The 18,888-nt window shown below is 40.3% G+C and overlaps 1 protein-coding gene across 4 annotated transcripts in view; it reads left to right on the top strand.

The window, feature by feature from the left end:
* Positions 1 to 18,888, top strand: part of cd34 (CD34 molecule) — a 286,734-nt gene that overhangs the window by 27,934 nt on the left and 239,912 nt on the right. For 2 of the 4 annotated variants that reach the window (XR_007449638.1, XR_007449637.1), the window contains exons 7-8: positions 1,402 to 1,551; positions 4,784 to 6,447. Coding sequence is in view for 1 of the 4 variants with exons in the window: in XM_049580729.1 (XP_049436686.1) it covers positions 1,402 to 1,551; positions 4,784 to 4,975 (342 nt within the window). In the remaining 3 variants the exon portion in view is untranslated. Of the gene's footprint in view, positions 1 to 1,401; positions 1,552 to 4,783; positions 7,298 to 18,888 lie in introns of those variants that run through there. The other 2 variants (XR_007449636.1, XM_049580729.1) reach the window with 2 other exon arrangements.

Raw genomic sequence — 18,888 nt, forward strand, 5'->3', positions numbered from 1 at the left:
TGAATGTAACGGTTTGGAGGTGAAACAACCATGAAACCTACAAATCCTTCACTGTGGGGCCTGCAACTGAAATGAACTCTTATCAGATGTCCCAAATCCATGTGACAGGACATACTAATTCTTTAAAGTCAATACTATGTGTCGTAGTATTCCAGAAAAAAAAAAGTTTAAACAGTGACGTTGCGTCCCTGGCCAAAAGTGGTCACGGGTGGACGCCAAAAACTGCAACGCAGTTGTGATCAAACAGCCACGCTGTGACGTCCAATGACTAGTACAACTCAGCAGCCATTTTTTTCATTGTAAAAAAAAAAAACGTTCATGCTGTTCATGTGTATCTACATGTAAATTATACTCGTGTCGTTATTTTTGGCCTGAGTTATTTCGACCAAAAGTCTTTATCCAAGCTGCCTTTGATCTCACATGGGAGATTTAACCTTCAAGGCTTTTCGCCTCAAAGTCAGGTGACGTAGACTAAAGAGCAACAAAGTTGACATAGATCAAAGGTTGAAGTGAATGAATGGATAAAGAACAGGGATTTTCACCCAGGACAACAAAATATGAGCCCCATGTGGTTCAACAGTAGTTTGATATCTGGTTGTATTAACATTGTAATTTGACGTTGTTAAGACATTCAGGAACGATGTCCAGCTGCCGTTTAACTGACGGACAAGTAACATAGTGAAGTCTGCTTTTGGAACTGTTTTTGAAACATAACGGGACGGTTTATTGGACGGTTCAACGTCTTCCTGTTTGCAGGGATGCTGTGTTAGCAGTTTGTATACAAAATCACCACACCTAACCATTTTATAATGACAGGAAATGATCGAATATGTGCAACATTAGAAATGGGTGGCACAGTGGTGCAGTGGTTACCATTGTCACCTCACAGCAGGAGGGTTCCATGTTTGAACTCAGAGTGGGCGGTTCGAATCAAAGGGTGGGGGAGCCCTTCTGTTGCATGTTCTCTCAGTGTCAGCATTGGTTTTCTCTGGGTACTCCGGCTTCCTCCCACAGTCCAAAGACATGCAGGTTAATTGGCAGCCTCTCCAGGGTGTACCCCGCCTCTGGCCCAGTATCAGCTGGGATAGACTCCAGCCCCTCCCCACGGCCCCCAACAGGATAAGTGGTTACGGACAATGAATGAATGAATGAACATTAGAAACCAAACAACTGCAACTTTTGTCACTTTCTAATTAAACGTCACAAAAACATTTCTTGAGATTTAAAACAGTTTGTTCTCTAAGATCTTTCTAGAGCTACAGTTTATTTGGATTCTATTTAATTCATGCAATGCATTGTGGGAGAACAGTGTCCATCAACAGAACAATAATTCTGTATGGTTTCACTTTCACATACATGCTTATTTTTGACCACAGCCTTATATCTCTACCCTGTTTGCAGCTGGGAGCGACAAAGATTCAGGGCCCGAAATCAGAATCATCATCATCAGTATTTGTTGGAATACTGGTCACCGGTCTGCTCGCCGCTCTTGCCATCGCCATTGGTTACTTCAAATGCCAACGCAGGCCTGACGCCAAGGGAGTGAGGCTGGTAAGGACAGTTTCACATTTTGTGTTTAGCATGGATCTTCAGTGTACTGCACTGTGGACCTCATTTACTTGTTTTCTGGTTTACAAGTTCGAGTTGCCTTTCAGTGGTGCACCATTCAGCACAGAGCCCATGAATCGAAAATCATTGTATAGATTTAGTCTTCTCCACTGCAGAGTCTGCATAATGTTTGTTTGATCATGTTCACAATAATTCTGATTAGTTCTCCTAAAATGTTTCCATTATTAAATTTTAACACTGATCTGAGCAGCAGGTGGGTTTTAATCTATATATGTATTTTTTCACCATGTATTTTGCAGGTCTCTGTAATCTCATCCCTCATTATACATTCAGGAACACTGCATAGATTTTCTCAGGCAAGGTTCATGTTTTACTACATCTGAAATCAAAACAGCACTGTTTCCTTCCTTTGGAATCAATCGCCGCCAGCGTTTTAATTAGGGAATGTTGCTGGCCGGCTATCACAGAGAATGCGCAGAGAAAGAGTGAGTGTGCGTTATCCAAAGACCCACGCCCTGCTCTCTGCTGCCTTATTCATCTGCAGCGCTCGCTGTTTCATCTACGAGCCAGGCGCAGCTGTTTCCCTGATCCACTCGCAGCGTCACATGGTGGAGACCACATTTGAGGACGTGTTTGTGTGTGTTTGTAAGCAATAGTGGAGGGGTGGGGTTTGGTGGATACATCTGTGTACATGTGTGTCTTTATGTACACGACAGAAGTGTGTGTGATCAGCAAATCAAATGCACCTCAGAATGTTTTATCCACGTATCTACACAACACGTCAGCACAGTGAATCTGTTCCTTTCATAACAATGTGTGGTGAAGAGGGGGATTTCTATTGTGGCAGCTGTGTTAGTGGTGGAGACTTTAAAGGGACAGTTCACCCCAAAATCAGAAACACATATTTTTCCTCTTACCTGTAGTGCTGTTTATCAGTCTAGATTGTTTTGGTGTGAGTTGCAGAGTGTTGGAGATATCAGCTGTAGAGATGTCTGCCTTCGCTCCAGTGTAACAGAACTAGATGGCACTCAGCTTGTGGTGCTCAATGCGCCAAAATACATTTGAAAAACTTAACAGCAATGTCTCTTTACAGAAATAATGACCTGGTTACTCAAGATAATCCACAGACCTTGATGTGAGCAGTTTCATGTAGGAACTATTTTCTTTCCACCAAACTACTCCCACCAACTGTATCACTGCGCAGAAGGAAACGTGCATCTATTCATGGATGGACGACTCATGTTTGTGACAGCGTGAGATGTAAAAATTCTCAGCATCTGCTCAGTGATGCTAGATAAGCTAGCCAACTCGGTATCACTACCAGCTCATTAAATACCAGTGCTTGGTTTGTGGCCCTAAGGGTCAGATACTGACGCACAGAGGCAACCCTCATCAGCGGTTGAGATGCACCGGGTTGCGGTATTTTTCGACACTCCAAGAAACTGCCCTAGAATAAAGAGCAAGAAAGTCTCCATAGGGTGGGCACAAATGAGGTGGATGGGTCTAACAAACAACAGTTTCCCTGTGAAACTGAAAGTCAATCAGCTTCTTTAAAGAACAGTGTTGTGTACAACACAACTGGTGTATGTCATGTGACATTACATTGCATTAGTAACAAATGTATATATTTAAAGCCAAACCATGATGAGTTCTTTTCTAAACCTAACTATGTACTTTTACTACCTTAACCTAACAAAATACACCTAAAAAACAATGTTTTTACCTCTGATCTGAGTTTATTTTGAAAGGGATTGCATGCATTTAACAAGCGGAAACTGTACATTTCATGTGAAAACAGTAGTTTATTTAAACAAAGACATGATGCATATAACAAGCGTAAATTAACATGCCTTCACTGAATGTCCAAAACTGACGCCAGAGGGTACCTAGAGCGTCATAGTTTGACGTGTCAGTGTTTGCTGAGGTGGTAGTGAGAATAGGTTGAAATGTTTTAACCTCTTGCTGAAAATTACCGTATTTTTTTGCCACGAACAATGCCGACAATGTCCCAACCTCTCGTTAAACATTATCCACTTTTGTCAATACAAAGCTGCTCTTGTTGAAAAATACCCAATTTTGTTGCTATAAACACAGCCAAAAATGTCCCAAGCACTCAGAAAAAAATACAGCATTTGCCGCTATAAACACGTACAGAAATGTCCGAACCTCTCGCTAAAAAATACCTTATTTTGTCACTACAATAATGGCCGGAAATGTCCTGACCTCTTGTTAAATATACCTGCTTTAGTTGCTACAAACATGAAATATCCCTATGTCTCGTAAAAAAAATGTCCAGTTTTGTTGTTTTTAGTTTCAAACAGTGAACTGCTACTGTCTGCTGCTTGACATCCGCCTCACCGAGGCGTCACTCCATCCACGATGCTCTCCTCCTTCCTCCTGGTCAGAAACTCAGCTCATATGCAACTAATCTGAATGACATCACTTTAGAAACGTTGATACGATATGTATGGAACATACAAATGTAACACATCTGTGGTTTGCAGAGATGCCAACATTCCACAAAAACACTCCACAAAACTCCATTGTTGGTTTGTTGCAGAATCTGGACAAATAAAACCAATGCTACCTAACTGGCCAGATCACAAGTTAGTGAATAAAAATGCTAGATGAATACCTAGATCGTCACAGTTTGACGTGTCGATCCAGTGACGAAGAGTCGATATTTGACGAGTTGTTAATAAAAATAGGTTGAGCTAGCACGCTTTCTTCTGTCTTGATACAGCTGACAGGTGTAGCTTGGTAGAAAGAAAATAGTTCCTACATAAAACTGCTCACAACAAGGTCTGTGGATTATCGTCAGTAACCAGGATGTTATGTCTGGAAAGAGACATTGCTGTTGAGTTTTTTTGAATGTAGTTTTTGTCACTTTGAGCACCACAAGCTGAGTGCCATCTAGTTCCATTATAATGGAGAGAAGGCAGACATCTCTATGGCTGATATCTTCAACACTCTGCAACTCACACCAAAACAATCTAGACTGATTAATAGCACTACAGGTAAGAGCAAAAATGTGTATTTTTGATTTGTAGGTGAATTGTCCCTTTAATACACATGTCCAAGCATGCTTTATGTTGACATAAAAAAGTGGGGGTTCACTCTGTCACAAGCAGTAAGTCTCCTGACACCCAGGTGTTGTTGAAATCTTCTGTCTACCCTTCCAGTGATGAGTTCATCATTTGTGCTGTATTTGCAGGCTGAGGAGACCTATCCAGCAGATCAGGAGAACCAGGGAAACACTCTTGTGTCCGTGGCCCCCCTCAACCCCCCTCCGGAAACCCCGGAGAAGCCCAGCGCAAATGGAGAGTCCCCTGAGGCAGACAAGACCCAGCCTCCTCCTCCCACCAACGGCACCTCCACCACCAAGACGGCAGACACCGAGCTGTGAAATAGTCTACAAATAATTGCAGCCCAGAAACTACCCCCGCAAACACACCCATCCACACACACATAAACACACACACATACACACATGCCTATGCAAACTCCCCCTTTCTGAATCCACTCCTGTCCAACCAGAGAGTCCACAGCAAAGTGGACATCAGGGACTAGAACAATTTCCTACATCAGCACTCCTCTTGTTAAAGTCCCCTTGCCTCCCTCTTTGGCTTCGTGCCTCAACAAACATCAGGAAAACTAGTCTGACGATGACGATGGTGGCGGTGATGAATGATGCTGATGACGACGAAGGCTCAGTCCCTGGGTTGTTGATGGCAGTCAGGCTGGAGATGGGAGAAGGGCAGTTCTGGGTGGGAAGAGAGTGTATTTCAGCATTAGTCAGCACTGGTTCCCATGATGACTGCAGCCTCTGGAGTCACAGCCCCGTGCTGGCAACACACAGCAGGGTCTCTGCATGTCATCAGGTTCAAAGCTCCCACCAACCCTCCGCTAGTAAACACGACACAACAAAATCGTTCATTAGTTTATTGTAAAGCCACGACAGACGGAGAGGAAATAAATCACACTGCCTTGAAATCTGTTTACAAACTCAGAGAGAAAATCCATTGGGCTCTGATCTTGTTTGTCTGATTGAGTTACTGATTGCTGCGCAAATGTGTGTGCTGCTTTCCCGCATGTGTGTGTTAACGTATACTTGTATCTGTACTGTGCATGGACTGTGTGTATGTCCATACATGCATCTAAGCTTCCCTTGCTTACTGTATGTATACGTGGTTGAGGACAAGTATTAGGCGTTTGATCGAGTATGTGAGTGAATGGTGCGTCTGAACGTGCATGTGACATTAGCCGTGAACAGTGTACAATTTTTGTAAAAAAAACAACAAAAAAAACGAGTTGACAAAAGTGATGGGTCACCAAGACCCCCATGGTGAGGAGGAGGACGGAGTATTGAAGTTCTAATCATGCCATTTTCTTGAAGAGGTGTAGCCACGGGGAGTTCTCCAATCTATCGCTGCGAACTGTAGTGAAGTTAGTCTCAGTGTCAACAGGCCTCTTTACTAGGGCTGCCCCCTGACAGTCGACCAAACGTTAGCCGACCAGAAAGGTCATTAGTCGGCAAGATTTCATTGGTTGCTTAGTCGCAGAAAAAACAAACAAACGTAAAACTGCTGCTCCTTCTGCGCCTTGTCAAAATAAATCAAAACCATAATTTGTCATATGTTTTATCACTAATGCAATACAAGTTGGATTTAGCGCCGTGATGCCGGCACAGGTCACTGATTGGGCTACATTTTAATTTGCTACAACGTGTCATAGTGACAAATGCCGGATCAGCTAGTTTGCATTAGATCTAGGGCTGCCCCCTCCAACAGCCGACCAAAAGTTAGTTGACCAGAAAGGTCATTAGTTGACAAGATTTCATTGGTCGCTTATTCCAAAGTGTGGGATCATTTTGAGAAGGTGAAGGACGAACCCAAGGTGATATGTAAACTCATCTTCATTGGTCGACTACAAACATGACGTATCATCTGAAACATTGAAGTAGCTACATGCCCATCAGCCCACAGCGTCATTAACAGGCGGCTCGCTCAGTGTGTGACGTGCACTTGTAGATAAAATATAGGCCTATATTAATGAAGGTTCATTAGTACGGTTTTGTGTTTCTCTGTAATGTAGCACAGTGTTAACAATGTTACTGATACTATTCTTTCTCACACCTTCAACTCAAACCATTGTGTTGCCCCGCCCCAAAATATATCAGTTAATAATTAAATTAATATCTTAAACATGCAAGCGGGTAGTCGACGAATGGCCCTAAATGATGACTATTGGTCGACAAGGAAATTCCTCAGTCGGGGGCAGCCCTACTCTTTACAGTGGCTTCATAGTCGCTGCTGAAAATGACAAGACTGACCGTCTAACCAACAGACTCATTAAGGCTGCAGAGCCTCTTACTGTCACCTTCGCCCATCCATTTGTCAGTGTTACTCTCTTTTCAATATACTGTGTATGCTCTTTTGTATCAGTATTATATTGTGCAGTGTGTATAGTATGGTGACTTTATTGTCTTGTTTTTATTTTGTGTACCAACATTTGTTGTGTTCCTTGTATGTGCCAAAGAATTTAATTTCATATCATATGTTGTACTAAATATTTACTTCTGTGGCACCTTTATAAAATTCTATCCAGGTCACATAACACAAAGAAATAGGTTCAAGGGCTATGACTGTTTTATACCTGAGATCAAACACAAAGCAAACTGCAATGTTTTGTTGTCAAACTTGAACAAAGAAAGATATTCTGACGTATAAATGGGATGTCTCGCATTGATTTCTCCTTTAAATCCATCCTGTATCTTTTCATTGCTAACATTCCAATGTGACTTTCATTTTACTAGCACCCTGTAGTTTAAATTGGATTAAACATGAAAAAATAAAAAGCGAAAGATGAATAACTTTTTAACAATTGCATGTTTTCAGCCTCATTTCTTTTAAGAGTGAGTAAAAAGGGCATTGAGGGGTTTTTTTAACCACAGAAACATGTGCACACGTACTTACACACATGAGACACATACGAACGTCTGTGCTCTAACACACAGAGAATTTAAATCCCGCACAGCCCGTAAGGTCACACAGCTGGTTTGCATAAGCAGTAGTAATGACATCACTTTGCACTGTTTTGTCTTTCACAGTTTGGGTGGGGCAGCGAAAACATCCACCAGCTGTCTCTTCTAAACGGCGCAGAGATGTGTTCATGAACGCCGTGTCAGTCCAGAGTCGACACGCCATCCATCATCGCGTTCACATACGTATTTTTAATTCATTTTCTGTCACCATTCACTGTATGTGACAGTGCGACTTGTTTATTTCCCATCCACTCACGCCCTTCTTTCATCACAAGATCCAGCCCCATGTGAATTCCTACCCTGCCCTGTCCCCTTCCACACCCTGCAAGACAAATATTTCCTCAAGGCCACTGAGCAGTCCTGCTGTCACAATATGCCACAGTCATAAAGCCATTACAAAATGTACATACTACAGACATGAATATGTCATCTACAGTCTGAGACGGGCCAACTGCTGCACGGTGCAGATTTACTGTAAGAGGTGTAAATCCCAGAGGATGTGAACGTTCCTGTGCGCACTCAGACATCTCTTTTATGTGCAATCTTGAACTCTGTGAGGTGAAAGCCAAGATCATCTTGTCTAGATTAAAAAAACAAAAGACTCCACCCGTGTGAGAATACCAAGTTCATGTCTCTTGTAATTGTCTGCTCCACATTTAGTCATTCCTCAGGCTCGCGCCTCTGTCAAACTTAAATGGTTGTTTACTCGAATGACAAACAAAAAAAAAAATACATATTTTCTCGCTTGTCCCTGATAGCATTTGCCATGCAGACAGTTTTGTTTGGTTTCTGAGATATGCATCTCTTGATTTTCTGCCGCTGTCCCAATACAGAATGGAATTTAATTTGTTTTCCTTGAAGCACTGAAAAAATAAGCAGCAACAGCTCTTTTGTTGTTCACAACAAGGTCTTGGGAAAACCAAATCTTCATAATACGTATTGGTAGTGTGCATTTCTGTATGTTACATTTTTGAGTTTCATATGTAGTAGATATGTTGGAATTCAGCATTTCCTTACTTTTTAATTTTCAATTATATGTTGTGACAACAGTGTGATTAATGCTTGGCTTGGGTTAGGAATAACTACTTTGTGGCATCCAAATACCTGGTTTGGACGCCACAAACATGACTGGAAATGTCCCAACCTCTCATTAAAATATACCCGCTTTTTGTCGCTACAAACATGGTTGAAATTCTTTAATGTCTTATTAAAAAATATCCGCTTTTGTTTCTACAAACATGGCTGGAAATGTCATGACCTCGTGAAAAAAAACCCCTCTTGTGTTGTTATAAATGTGGCTGGAAATGTCTCAACATCTTGTGTCAAAATTCTCGCTTTTGTCACTAAAGACAAACCCAAAAATGTCCCAAGCACTCGTTGAAAACTAGCGCATTTGGTGCTACAAATATGGCTGGAAATTTCTCAACCTCTTGCTAAAAACGACCTTATTTTGTCACTACAAACACAACCAGAAATGTCCCGACTGCTTGTTAAATATATCCCACTTTTGTCACTACAAAGTTACTCTTGTTAAAAGATATACACAATGTTGTCGCTACAAACACGGCCAGAAATATCCCTGTGTCTCATTGAAGAATATTACTTTTGTCACACGGTCACAGCCAAAATGTCCCAACTGCTCATTGAAAACTACCGCATTTTGTGATACAAGCACTACTGGAAATGTTCCAAATTCTCACTTAAAAAATACCTTATTTTGTCTCTAAAAACAGGGCTGGAAATGTCTCACCCACTTGTTACATATTACCCACTTTTGTCACAAAAAAGCTGCCAAAAGTGTCCCTATCATTCAATAAAAACTACCACATTTGGCACTACAAACATATTTGTTAATGTCCCAACCTCTTAGCGCAACAATTATTTTGTCGCTATAAATACAGCTGGAAATGTCCTGACCACTTGTTAAATATACCTGCTTTTGTGGCTACAAACACAGCCAGAAATGTCCCAACCTCTCGCTAAAAAAATACCTTATTTTGCTGGAAATGTCCCACCCACTCGTTAAATATTACCCACTTTTGTCACTACAAAGCGGCCAAAAGTGTCCCAATCATTCAATAAAAACAACCGCATTTTGTACTACAAACACCTTTGGAAATCTCCCAACCTCTTGATAAAAACAAAACACCTTATTTTGTTGCTATGAATATGGCTGGGAATGTCCTGGCCTCTTGTTAAATATACCTGCTTTTGTTGCTACAAACACTGCTGAAAATGTCCCTACATCTCGTTAAAAAATACCAGCTTTTGTCATTACAAACACAGCCAGAAATGTCCCGACTGCACATAACAAAAACTACTACAGCACGTGGCCGGAAATGTCCCAACCTCTCACTAAAAAATACCTGCTTTTGTTGCAACAAACACAGCCGGAAATGTTGAAACCACTCATTAAATATTACCCACTCTTGTCACTACAAAGCTGCTTTTGTCGCTACAAACATGACTAGATGTCCCAGTCTCTTCTTAAATATTACCTGCTTTTGTCACTACAGACACGACCAAAAGTGTCCCGATCATTCAATAAAAACTACCGCATTTGGCACTCCAAACACCTTTGGAAATGTCCCAACCTCTCACCAAAACAAAACACCTTATTTTGTTGCTGTAAATACAGCTGGGAATGTTCTGGTCTCTCATTAAATATACCTGCTTTTGTTGCTACAAACACTGCCAAAAATGTCCCTACATCTCGTTAAAAAATACCAGCTTTTGTCGTTACAAACACAGCCGGAAATGTCCCAACTGCACATAAAAAAAAACTACTACGGCACTTGGCCGGAAATGTCCCAACCTCTCACTAAAAAATACCTGCTTTTGTTGCAACAAACACAGCCGGAAATATCCTGACCTTTCGTTAAATGTTACCTGCTTTTGTCACTACAAATACAGTTGGAAATGTCCTGACCTTGTTAAAAAATACCAGTTTTTGTCATAACTAACACAGCCAAAAATGTCCCGACTGCACATAAAAAAAAACTACTGCAGCACTTGGCTGGAAATGTCCCAACCTCTCGCTAAAAAAATACCTGCTTTTGTTGCTACAGAAATGTCCAGAAATGTCCCAACCTCTCATTAAATTATACCCACTTATGTCATTTTTGGTCTCAAACAGTGAACTGCTACTGTCTGCTGCTTGGCAGCCGCCTCACCATGCTCTCTTCCTGCTGGTCAGAAACTCAGCTCATTTACAAGAAATCTGAACGACATCACTTTAGAGACATTAATATGATATATATGGAATGTACAAATGTATCATATCTGTGGTTTGCAGAGATGCCAACATTTTATTGTGGCGACTCGACTTCTCTGGGTTATGGAGAGACTGTGTTGTAAATGTTTTTCATTGGAACTACTTTCTATAAAAACTCCACAAAACTCCATTTTAGATTTGTTGCAGAACTTGGACAAATAAAACCGATGCTACCTAACTGGCCAGATACCATAAGCTAGTGAATAAAAATGTTTTATCTGTAATTTGGGCAAACGGACTCTTAATATTTTCCACCAATTGGTCCTTGTACCCCCACAGGATATCACTTCAAATTCTCCTCCACAGCTTTTCTTCAGTGTCACACAAGTCCCTCAGCTCCAGCCTGCTCCCCTCCCATCCTTCATCCCATCCAGCTCTTTGTCCCTCCACCCCTCTTTTCCTCCATCCAGCCAAGAGTAGTGTATGTGCAGTGGAATTTGGGATTACGAACAAAACTCAGCTGGTTGTTTTTATTGTGGGGTGGCTCCCCCCTTAGCGTAGTTACAGCTGCCAAATACGTCATGTTTTCCCCCTCCATGCCAAAGCACGCCCCTTCTAAACTCATTGATGGTAAGATAATATTGGGTGGAATGAGGGGTGGGTGGTAGAGGAGCGCACCCAAGGGACCGAGCGGGACCCTGAGGTCAGGGGGTGTGGTCTGCAGGGTGAGCCTGTGATGGAAATTAAAAGCTGATAAACTTTAAGGTTCATGAAAAGGTTACAGGAGTGCCAGCAGGCAGTATTAACAAAATGAGCCCATCAAGTCTTTGATCCTGCACGATGATGGATTTGAAACATGCAATTTTAAAACTCCTCATCACTGTCTGTCACATCATGTCTCTCATCTCCCTGAATTCCCTGCTCTAGGAAAAAATACAATCAGGAATGTTTACTGACTTCCTTCCTCTCTGGAACATCACGTATGGTGCTGATACTGACCGGAAAACTGTGAATAAAACAACATGACCTCTCTGAAGCGCAGGCAATAACAAGATTATGTCTGTTCACATGTTTTCATGCTACAAAAATGCATTATATTCAGTGATTACTGTGGGCATGTTGCAGTTATTCCCAGAGAATTTAAGTACAAAACAGAAACAATCCCAGCCTGAAAAGGAAAAAAAAAACCTTTACATGGTTAAACAGTAGGCCACTATTTAGATTGGTAAAGTGTAAATACATTTTATCATACATCTAAAAACAAAGATATTTAAACATGCAATAGGTGATTTTGGCCACTTGGGGGCAACAGAATCGAGTTGTGAACAAAATACTGACCCTTGAGGAGTTTTTCTTTTTACTTTTAGTAGGTACTGCTTATGCCTTACACCCCTTTTGGGGTATAGGCTGTTGACAAGGGACCTCCAGAGTACCCGATCGCTGGCTTTCTTTTCTATCTGTGACCAGGTGTATCCCATCATCTTTGTGTCTACCTGCAGATCCCTTCGCCAGGTGTTTCTTGGACGACCGCTCTTTCTCTTCCCCTGAGGATTCCACGTCAGAGCCTGTCTGGTGATGTTTGACATTGGTTTTCGAAGTGTGTGCCCTATCCATGTCCGTCTTCTTCTTCCAATTTCATCTTTAGCTGGTAATTGCTGTGTCTCCGTCCAAAGATCTTTGTTGGCGATCTTGTCTGGCCAATGGATTTTCAAGATTCTTCTCAGCCACCTGTGTATGAAGCTTTGCACTTTGCTAGCTGTGTTATTTGTTGTTGTAACACAACTACTTTATCAAAGTAATGTAACTCCTTACATTTGGTTACTTTTCTGACAAATGTTTCAAACTGTGCAACAAAGCTGAAAAAAGTCCAGAAATAGGCTATACCAGGGGTAGGCCACCTGTGGCTCTGGAGCCGCATGCAGCTCTTTAGCCCCCTCCAGTGGCTCCCTGTGGCTTTGACATAAGATTATCTGGAGATGAATAATGGTTATTGTTTAACATTCAGATTTTAATTTATCATTGTTGTAGAAAGGAAAATTCTTGGAGGAAAATAATATACTGTGGACCACCAATGCTGCAAGGTTAGAGTACTTAATAATTAAATTAAATAGCCCACTGACACTGTAGCCACCTTGTAGTAAATCATATTAATGAACGCTCATTTAGACCTGTTTGTAATGTTGATGGGCTAATTTAGACTCAATAGGCTGGTATCTATACTCAAACGCTTTATTTGAGATATAAGCTTTTCTTATGAAAATAATACATATGTGGATGTAACCATTTTGTAATCACCAACAGTTTGATTAGTAACTGTACTGACATATTTTTTCTCAGTAACTGTAGGCCTAACTAATCACAATTTTTATTTTGTGATTCAATTACATGTAACTAGTTACATGAAGCCTAACTAGTTACTCCCCCACAGTGCATGTATCATGTATTATAGGTTCACCCCCAGTTTATCTAAAAGATGATTTAAAACAAACAAACAAACGGTTATTCAAAAATACAAACTGTTGCTCTGAAATTACTTCCAGAATTACCGAAGTCTCTTTTAAATCATGTGGACGGGAAAAAAATAATCGATCTGCTAACTGACGAAAAAGTATTTAACCTGTTCCCGAACTTCCGCCTCCGTTTGCCAATTAAAACAAAGATGGCGGCCAGGCGGCTACCTGGATAGGTAACTCAGTCGCGCCTTGGAAAACGTTTTACAAATAATTTTTTTATCGTGCAGCGGACTGAATACCTTTTCTTCGCGTTAGTTGAAGAGGTCTTTGTGGATTCAGGATACACAGTCAAAACAGTGGTAAGTGCTTTTAAACGACTTAATGGATTTTCCAAACATTTCTGGTTGGTTAGCTGTTAGCTAATTAGCGACGGTTGTGTTACCCCGGTGACCCGGATGTATGCTAACACCCGAGAGGCACAAACTGGGGCTAGTTGCTTCGTGTTCCTCTTTGTCAAATACGTTACAATATAATTGTTAATATAACATTATTTTATAATTACTGTGACATCTTTGTCTCATAGATGTATACTATCTTCACCAGCTAGCTTAACTGCTGGCTTTTCCCGTCTGCTGTGTGATGCTGGGTAGGTTAGCATCAGATTAGCATACAGTGGGCTAACGTTAGCTGCTGAAAAGATTTGCTTGCTGGGCTTGAAACAATTTACAGGAGTGACACAAAGCTGGATAAACCCTAAACAATGATCCAAAAGACGTTGAAACATTTAAAGTAGCAAAAGGGAAATGAGTTGGGGTGATAATGCTTTATGGTCTTATTACTAGGAGCACTTCCTTTCACAAACAAGTAGTCACGTGATGCATAATTTACTTGAAAACACTGATTATAGACAGGCTAGATGAGGCAATTCTCCAGGTGTGATGTCCATAATATACTCTCCATATATGAGTGCTAATATGATTCAGTATGGCTCAGTGCAGCTGAAGTATCTTCAGATAGAGATGAGTGACTGGAGAGCTGGCTGCAGATCTGACCCTGGAAAGGAAGTTACGACACAAGTCTTTGTATTGTTACTGTGGAGGAGAGTAAACAAAACATCTGTCAGAATTAATTGCAATGGACAGTTTAATCATACGTAGTGTTCTGTGAATCAACAAAAGAAATGTATGATTTTGCACAGGCGGACTCACATTGTATCAAAGCATGAGGGTCAAACAGGGATAGATATCTAATCAGTGCACAATCTGCCAAAATATCCCCTCCAAGATCTGCGATCAAAATGGATAACGTGCTGACAAAGTACAATTAATCCTAACCTGGACTTGATTAACACAACTCAGCTGTTTCACCTGTTTTTGTTTCTTAGGACTAAACCAACCAACCGTAACTAATCCATACATGAACGCCTACAGTTGTGAGCAGTTACAGCCCAAGAGGAAGTTTCAGAAGTGTACTCTACTTGAACTTGATGAAATGATTTATGTTTTGGACACATTGGCAACAGTGAAAGGGGTTTTTTCCCCCCTCATGCAACAACACCCATGCACAATATGCATCCACCCACATTCACACAGACGTTCTCTCAAAATCCAAAGTGCATGACAGCTGGGGAGAAATGTAATATACTTTCAAATACTTTGCAAAAAAAACATGCATCATGGGAAATGTACTATGCAGTTTCAAAGCTGGGATCCACATTAAGGGAGGGGCCCACTATAAGACAAATATGGGGCCCCATTGACTAATGTGCACGCATGAGGGAGTGACCAGACACATCCCACTTGTAACTGTCCTTTCAGACAGCTGTGTCAAAAGCCAGTGAGGTTTTAATCAACACTTGTGCAATAACAGTTTTACACTTTTGGCCCTGTTAAAAAAAATCACTACAAAATTAGTTTAGTGTTAATAAACTGCAGGTTTTCGTCATGTTTATATAATCTCTTTTGCTCTGTACTATCCTTCTGCAGTTTCTAAAGTTGCTAAAATAACAGTTTAAAATGAAGGGACTGTGCTGCATTACAAAAGCAATGAATGTACTAATGAACAAATGATGAAAATTGAAAAGCTCACGTCTAATATTGTGTTTCCATAGCCACCTAAATGGCAAACAACAATGGAAACTTAAATTGATATCCCGTCTGTTTCCTGCACATTGCTCTGTGCTGCCGTTGTCAATTCCCAACATCTGCTGGGGGAAACAATCTGGAAGGCATTGTCTCTTTTTTCCAGTGATGCAACTGTCCACAGAAGGCACATCACACCCTGTAGTAAACTGTAGGACACACAGTTGATTGCATACTAATGATAATTTACTAAAGCTGTCTTAAGTAGTGCAGACAAATTGCACAATAACGCAGCACAGCCCACAATAAAAGCCTACAATAAATCTAATTTATCAGGCTGATAAAAAGGTGTGATGTTAGCTTCTAAGTACTTAAACTGTAATGTTCATTAAAAATGTACACGCTGTGAAACAGGCACATACGCAACATTCTACAAGTGATTTATTTACACCAGCCCACAGTGACATAATTCAAACTTTAGATGGAGTGAAGCAGCCAGAGGAAAGTTTGAGTGTGATTGTTGGGTTAGGATGCCCCCTGCTGTGGCCTTTGGGGCAAACTGGGGGCAATTTAAAAACAGTAAAGTCATAGTCCAATGAAACGAATAAATAGCAAAGTGAAAATAATGTGTATAGTCTTAGAAATATGATTCACGTGGCCCAACAAAAGTTTTAACTTCAGTCTTGTGGGAGTCCTCATGCACATTATGAAAACTACAGTGTGAGCAGCACTAATAAAGCTGCTTGGTTATTGTGTTGAAGTGAATGTATCACTTCAAATTCCATGCTCTGTGGATCTGCTAAAATATATGTCAACGTAGAAAAATATGGACATATTTTTTCAGGCTGCTAACCTCATCACTATTCTCTAAGCTGTACGCTCTGTCGCTTCATAGAGGAAGGGCATTCACAGAGTCTACAAGTAAAGCACACTGTGGTTGAAGCTTTGTGTTGGTAGATTTGTTTCTTACTGAATACCAAGGCCTTGGCGCTGGATATGTAGGCGCTGATTGGTCATTCCTCCTTGTATATGTGCACTTGACAACAGCTCATGATGAAACTGAATGTAAGTCAGTAAGATGAGATCAGATAAAGATGAGAGAACTTAATTGATCTAGTGCAGGGGAACACAAGTATCATAGCAACAAAAGGAAGCACAAGAATCGATCTATAGCACATTTAATAATGTACGAAAAATAGAATACTAAACAAAATGTAGCAGTTGAATTAAATGTTATGTATAAAAATATTATAAAAGTAAAATAAAATAGTCACAACTGCATTAGGAATTAGGAATGCATTAAATTACTCAGTCTAGAAATTGTACTTCAATTCAAAGAAAAATTGCACCTGAGGTTAGTGTTGTCTCAATACTGGAATTTTAAACTCCAAGACCATCCCTTGAAAAATAGTGATATTTTTACTAAAAGACAAATACAACTAGGATATAGCATGATCATAACATCTTGGTTACTGGCAGAGAACAGCAGAATGACTGTATTAAGTATTGACGATGAGAGAGCACAAGAAAGCACAGCTGGTACCGGTGTGGCAATACTGAAGAAAATGAGTATTGAAACTGAGCAAAAAATAGGGAGAGCTGCACTGGGTTAAGGCGCTGTGTAGTTAGTTGTTAAAAAAAAAAATCCGGTGCTCTTCAAGGATGGGGCAAGGAGTCACTTAAAAATGACTGGTCAGCTCACTTAGTGTAAAAGTGTATAAGTCCACAGTGCTGGCAGACTGTCCAAAAATGCATGAAGGCACTCTGACTGTAGTTAAAATCCTTCATAAATTCATGAATAACCAACGCGTTTCGACTAGAGAGTCTTCATCAAGGTGTAAAATGCATTGAAAACAGGTGTGCACTTTAGAGCTCATGTTGGGGTCACATGACATATTGGTATGGCCCTATAGACAATAACCACATTGACAAAAATAGCAAATGAAAATGACATAAATGTATACTTTAAATGATTAACATATTTAGTAACAAGAAAAAGGTTCAATGTGCAATAAAAAGAAAGCAAACAACAGTGAAATAAATTAAGAAATGTTATGGATTGTGACAAGCCTACACATAAAGTGACACAATCTGAGAAATGTATAAGGACAAAAAGCAATATGTGTGAGCGAACAACAATCTCAGAGTGTATGAAATTGAAATATTGATTAATTATTATAAAAAGTGTAACTCAGTATTTCAGTTCTATACACGTTATGAGTGCCTCGGCTGCATTTTTGGACTGCCAGCCTGTACTATGAACTTTTACAGTAAGTGAGCTGGCCAGTCGTTTTTTATCTCTCAAATATTTAGTTTTGATATGTAGGGATAAGTCAGTATTTTTGTGTTTTATGTTTATGCCAAGTTAGGACATTTTTTGTTATTTCACATCAGAGACTTCAGTAGACTATTTGTGTTTTTGTCTGTGGCTTATTGCTGTTTTAAATTGGGCAAGTTTCAGCCAGAAAAGGTGATGTCATGTGTTTCCATGCACCAGCTACAGTTTCACAAAATTTAAACTAAAATGATGGTAGTTATTATGAGTGTCTTAGGGCTGCTGTGAAACTGAGCCTACTCAGGGCAACAAAAAAGTTTATCTTGGGTGCATCGGTAGGATGGACAACCAAGAAAGGACGGCAGAGGAGATACGCGTATGCCAATGCAACTGGGCTGAACAGCCACAAAAAAGGTTCACAGGCTGAGGTCAGTACAAAAAAAAAAAAGTCAATTTATTTAGGACATCCGTGCACAAAAAGAAAGGTGCTCAAAATGCAAATAGTGATTTAAAAAAAGTGAATAAAAACAGCAGCAAACGTTTCAGTCCTCGACTCTCATGACTTCATGACTGTTTTTCATGTCAGTAACACTGATGAAAGTCAAGGACTGGAACGTTTGCTGCTGTTTTTATTCACTTTTTTTAAAATTATTTTTTGCATTTTGAGCACCTTTGTATTTGTGCACGGATGTCCTTAAATAAACTGACTTTTTTTTTTTTTTTTTGCATTGATCTTAGCCTGTAACCTTTTTGTGGCTGTCCAGCCCAGTTGCACCAGTGTGCAGGTATCTCCTCTGCCATCCTCTCTTAGTTGTTTTGAGTGTTAATTAAATAATACCCCAGGGTGTTTTTGTCCCCCAAACCTTAATCATTGCTTGTTTAGATACAAATATCAAATGATATAGACTAAGGGTTTGAAATTAGCACCAGCCACCAGCCAAATGCTGGTCAAATATCTAAGTGGCTACTAGATTTGCTTCACTCAGCCAAAAAAACAATGGTAATCTAGATTTTGGAATCCAACAACCATGGTGGCAGGTGGACAAAAAAAATTAATTTCCAACCTTTAGCAGACACACTTTGAAGAGTGGATATGAAACCTGGTTTTAAGGGCATTTAATCTTTAAATGAAGGCGCCTAATGGATGCAAATGTACTATTTAAAATGCGTATGATTTAAGATAAGATAAGATAACTTAATTTGCCATTTGTATATCTGGACACAGTCTGAGTACAGAGGAATGCTTGTGCAAA

Source organism: Epinephelus fuscoguttatus, linkage group LG7 (genome assembly GCF_011397635.1).
Source record: "Epinephelus fuscoguttatus linkage group LG7, E.fuscoguttatus.final_Chr_v1".
Taxonomy (NCBI): domain Eukaryota; kingdom Metazoa; phylum Chordata; class Actinopteri; order Perciformes; family Serranidae; genus Epinephelus; species Epinephelus fuscoguttatus.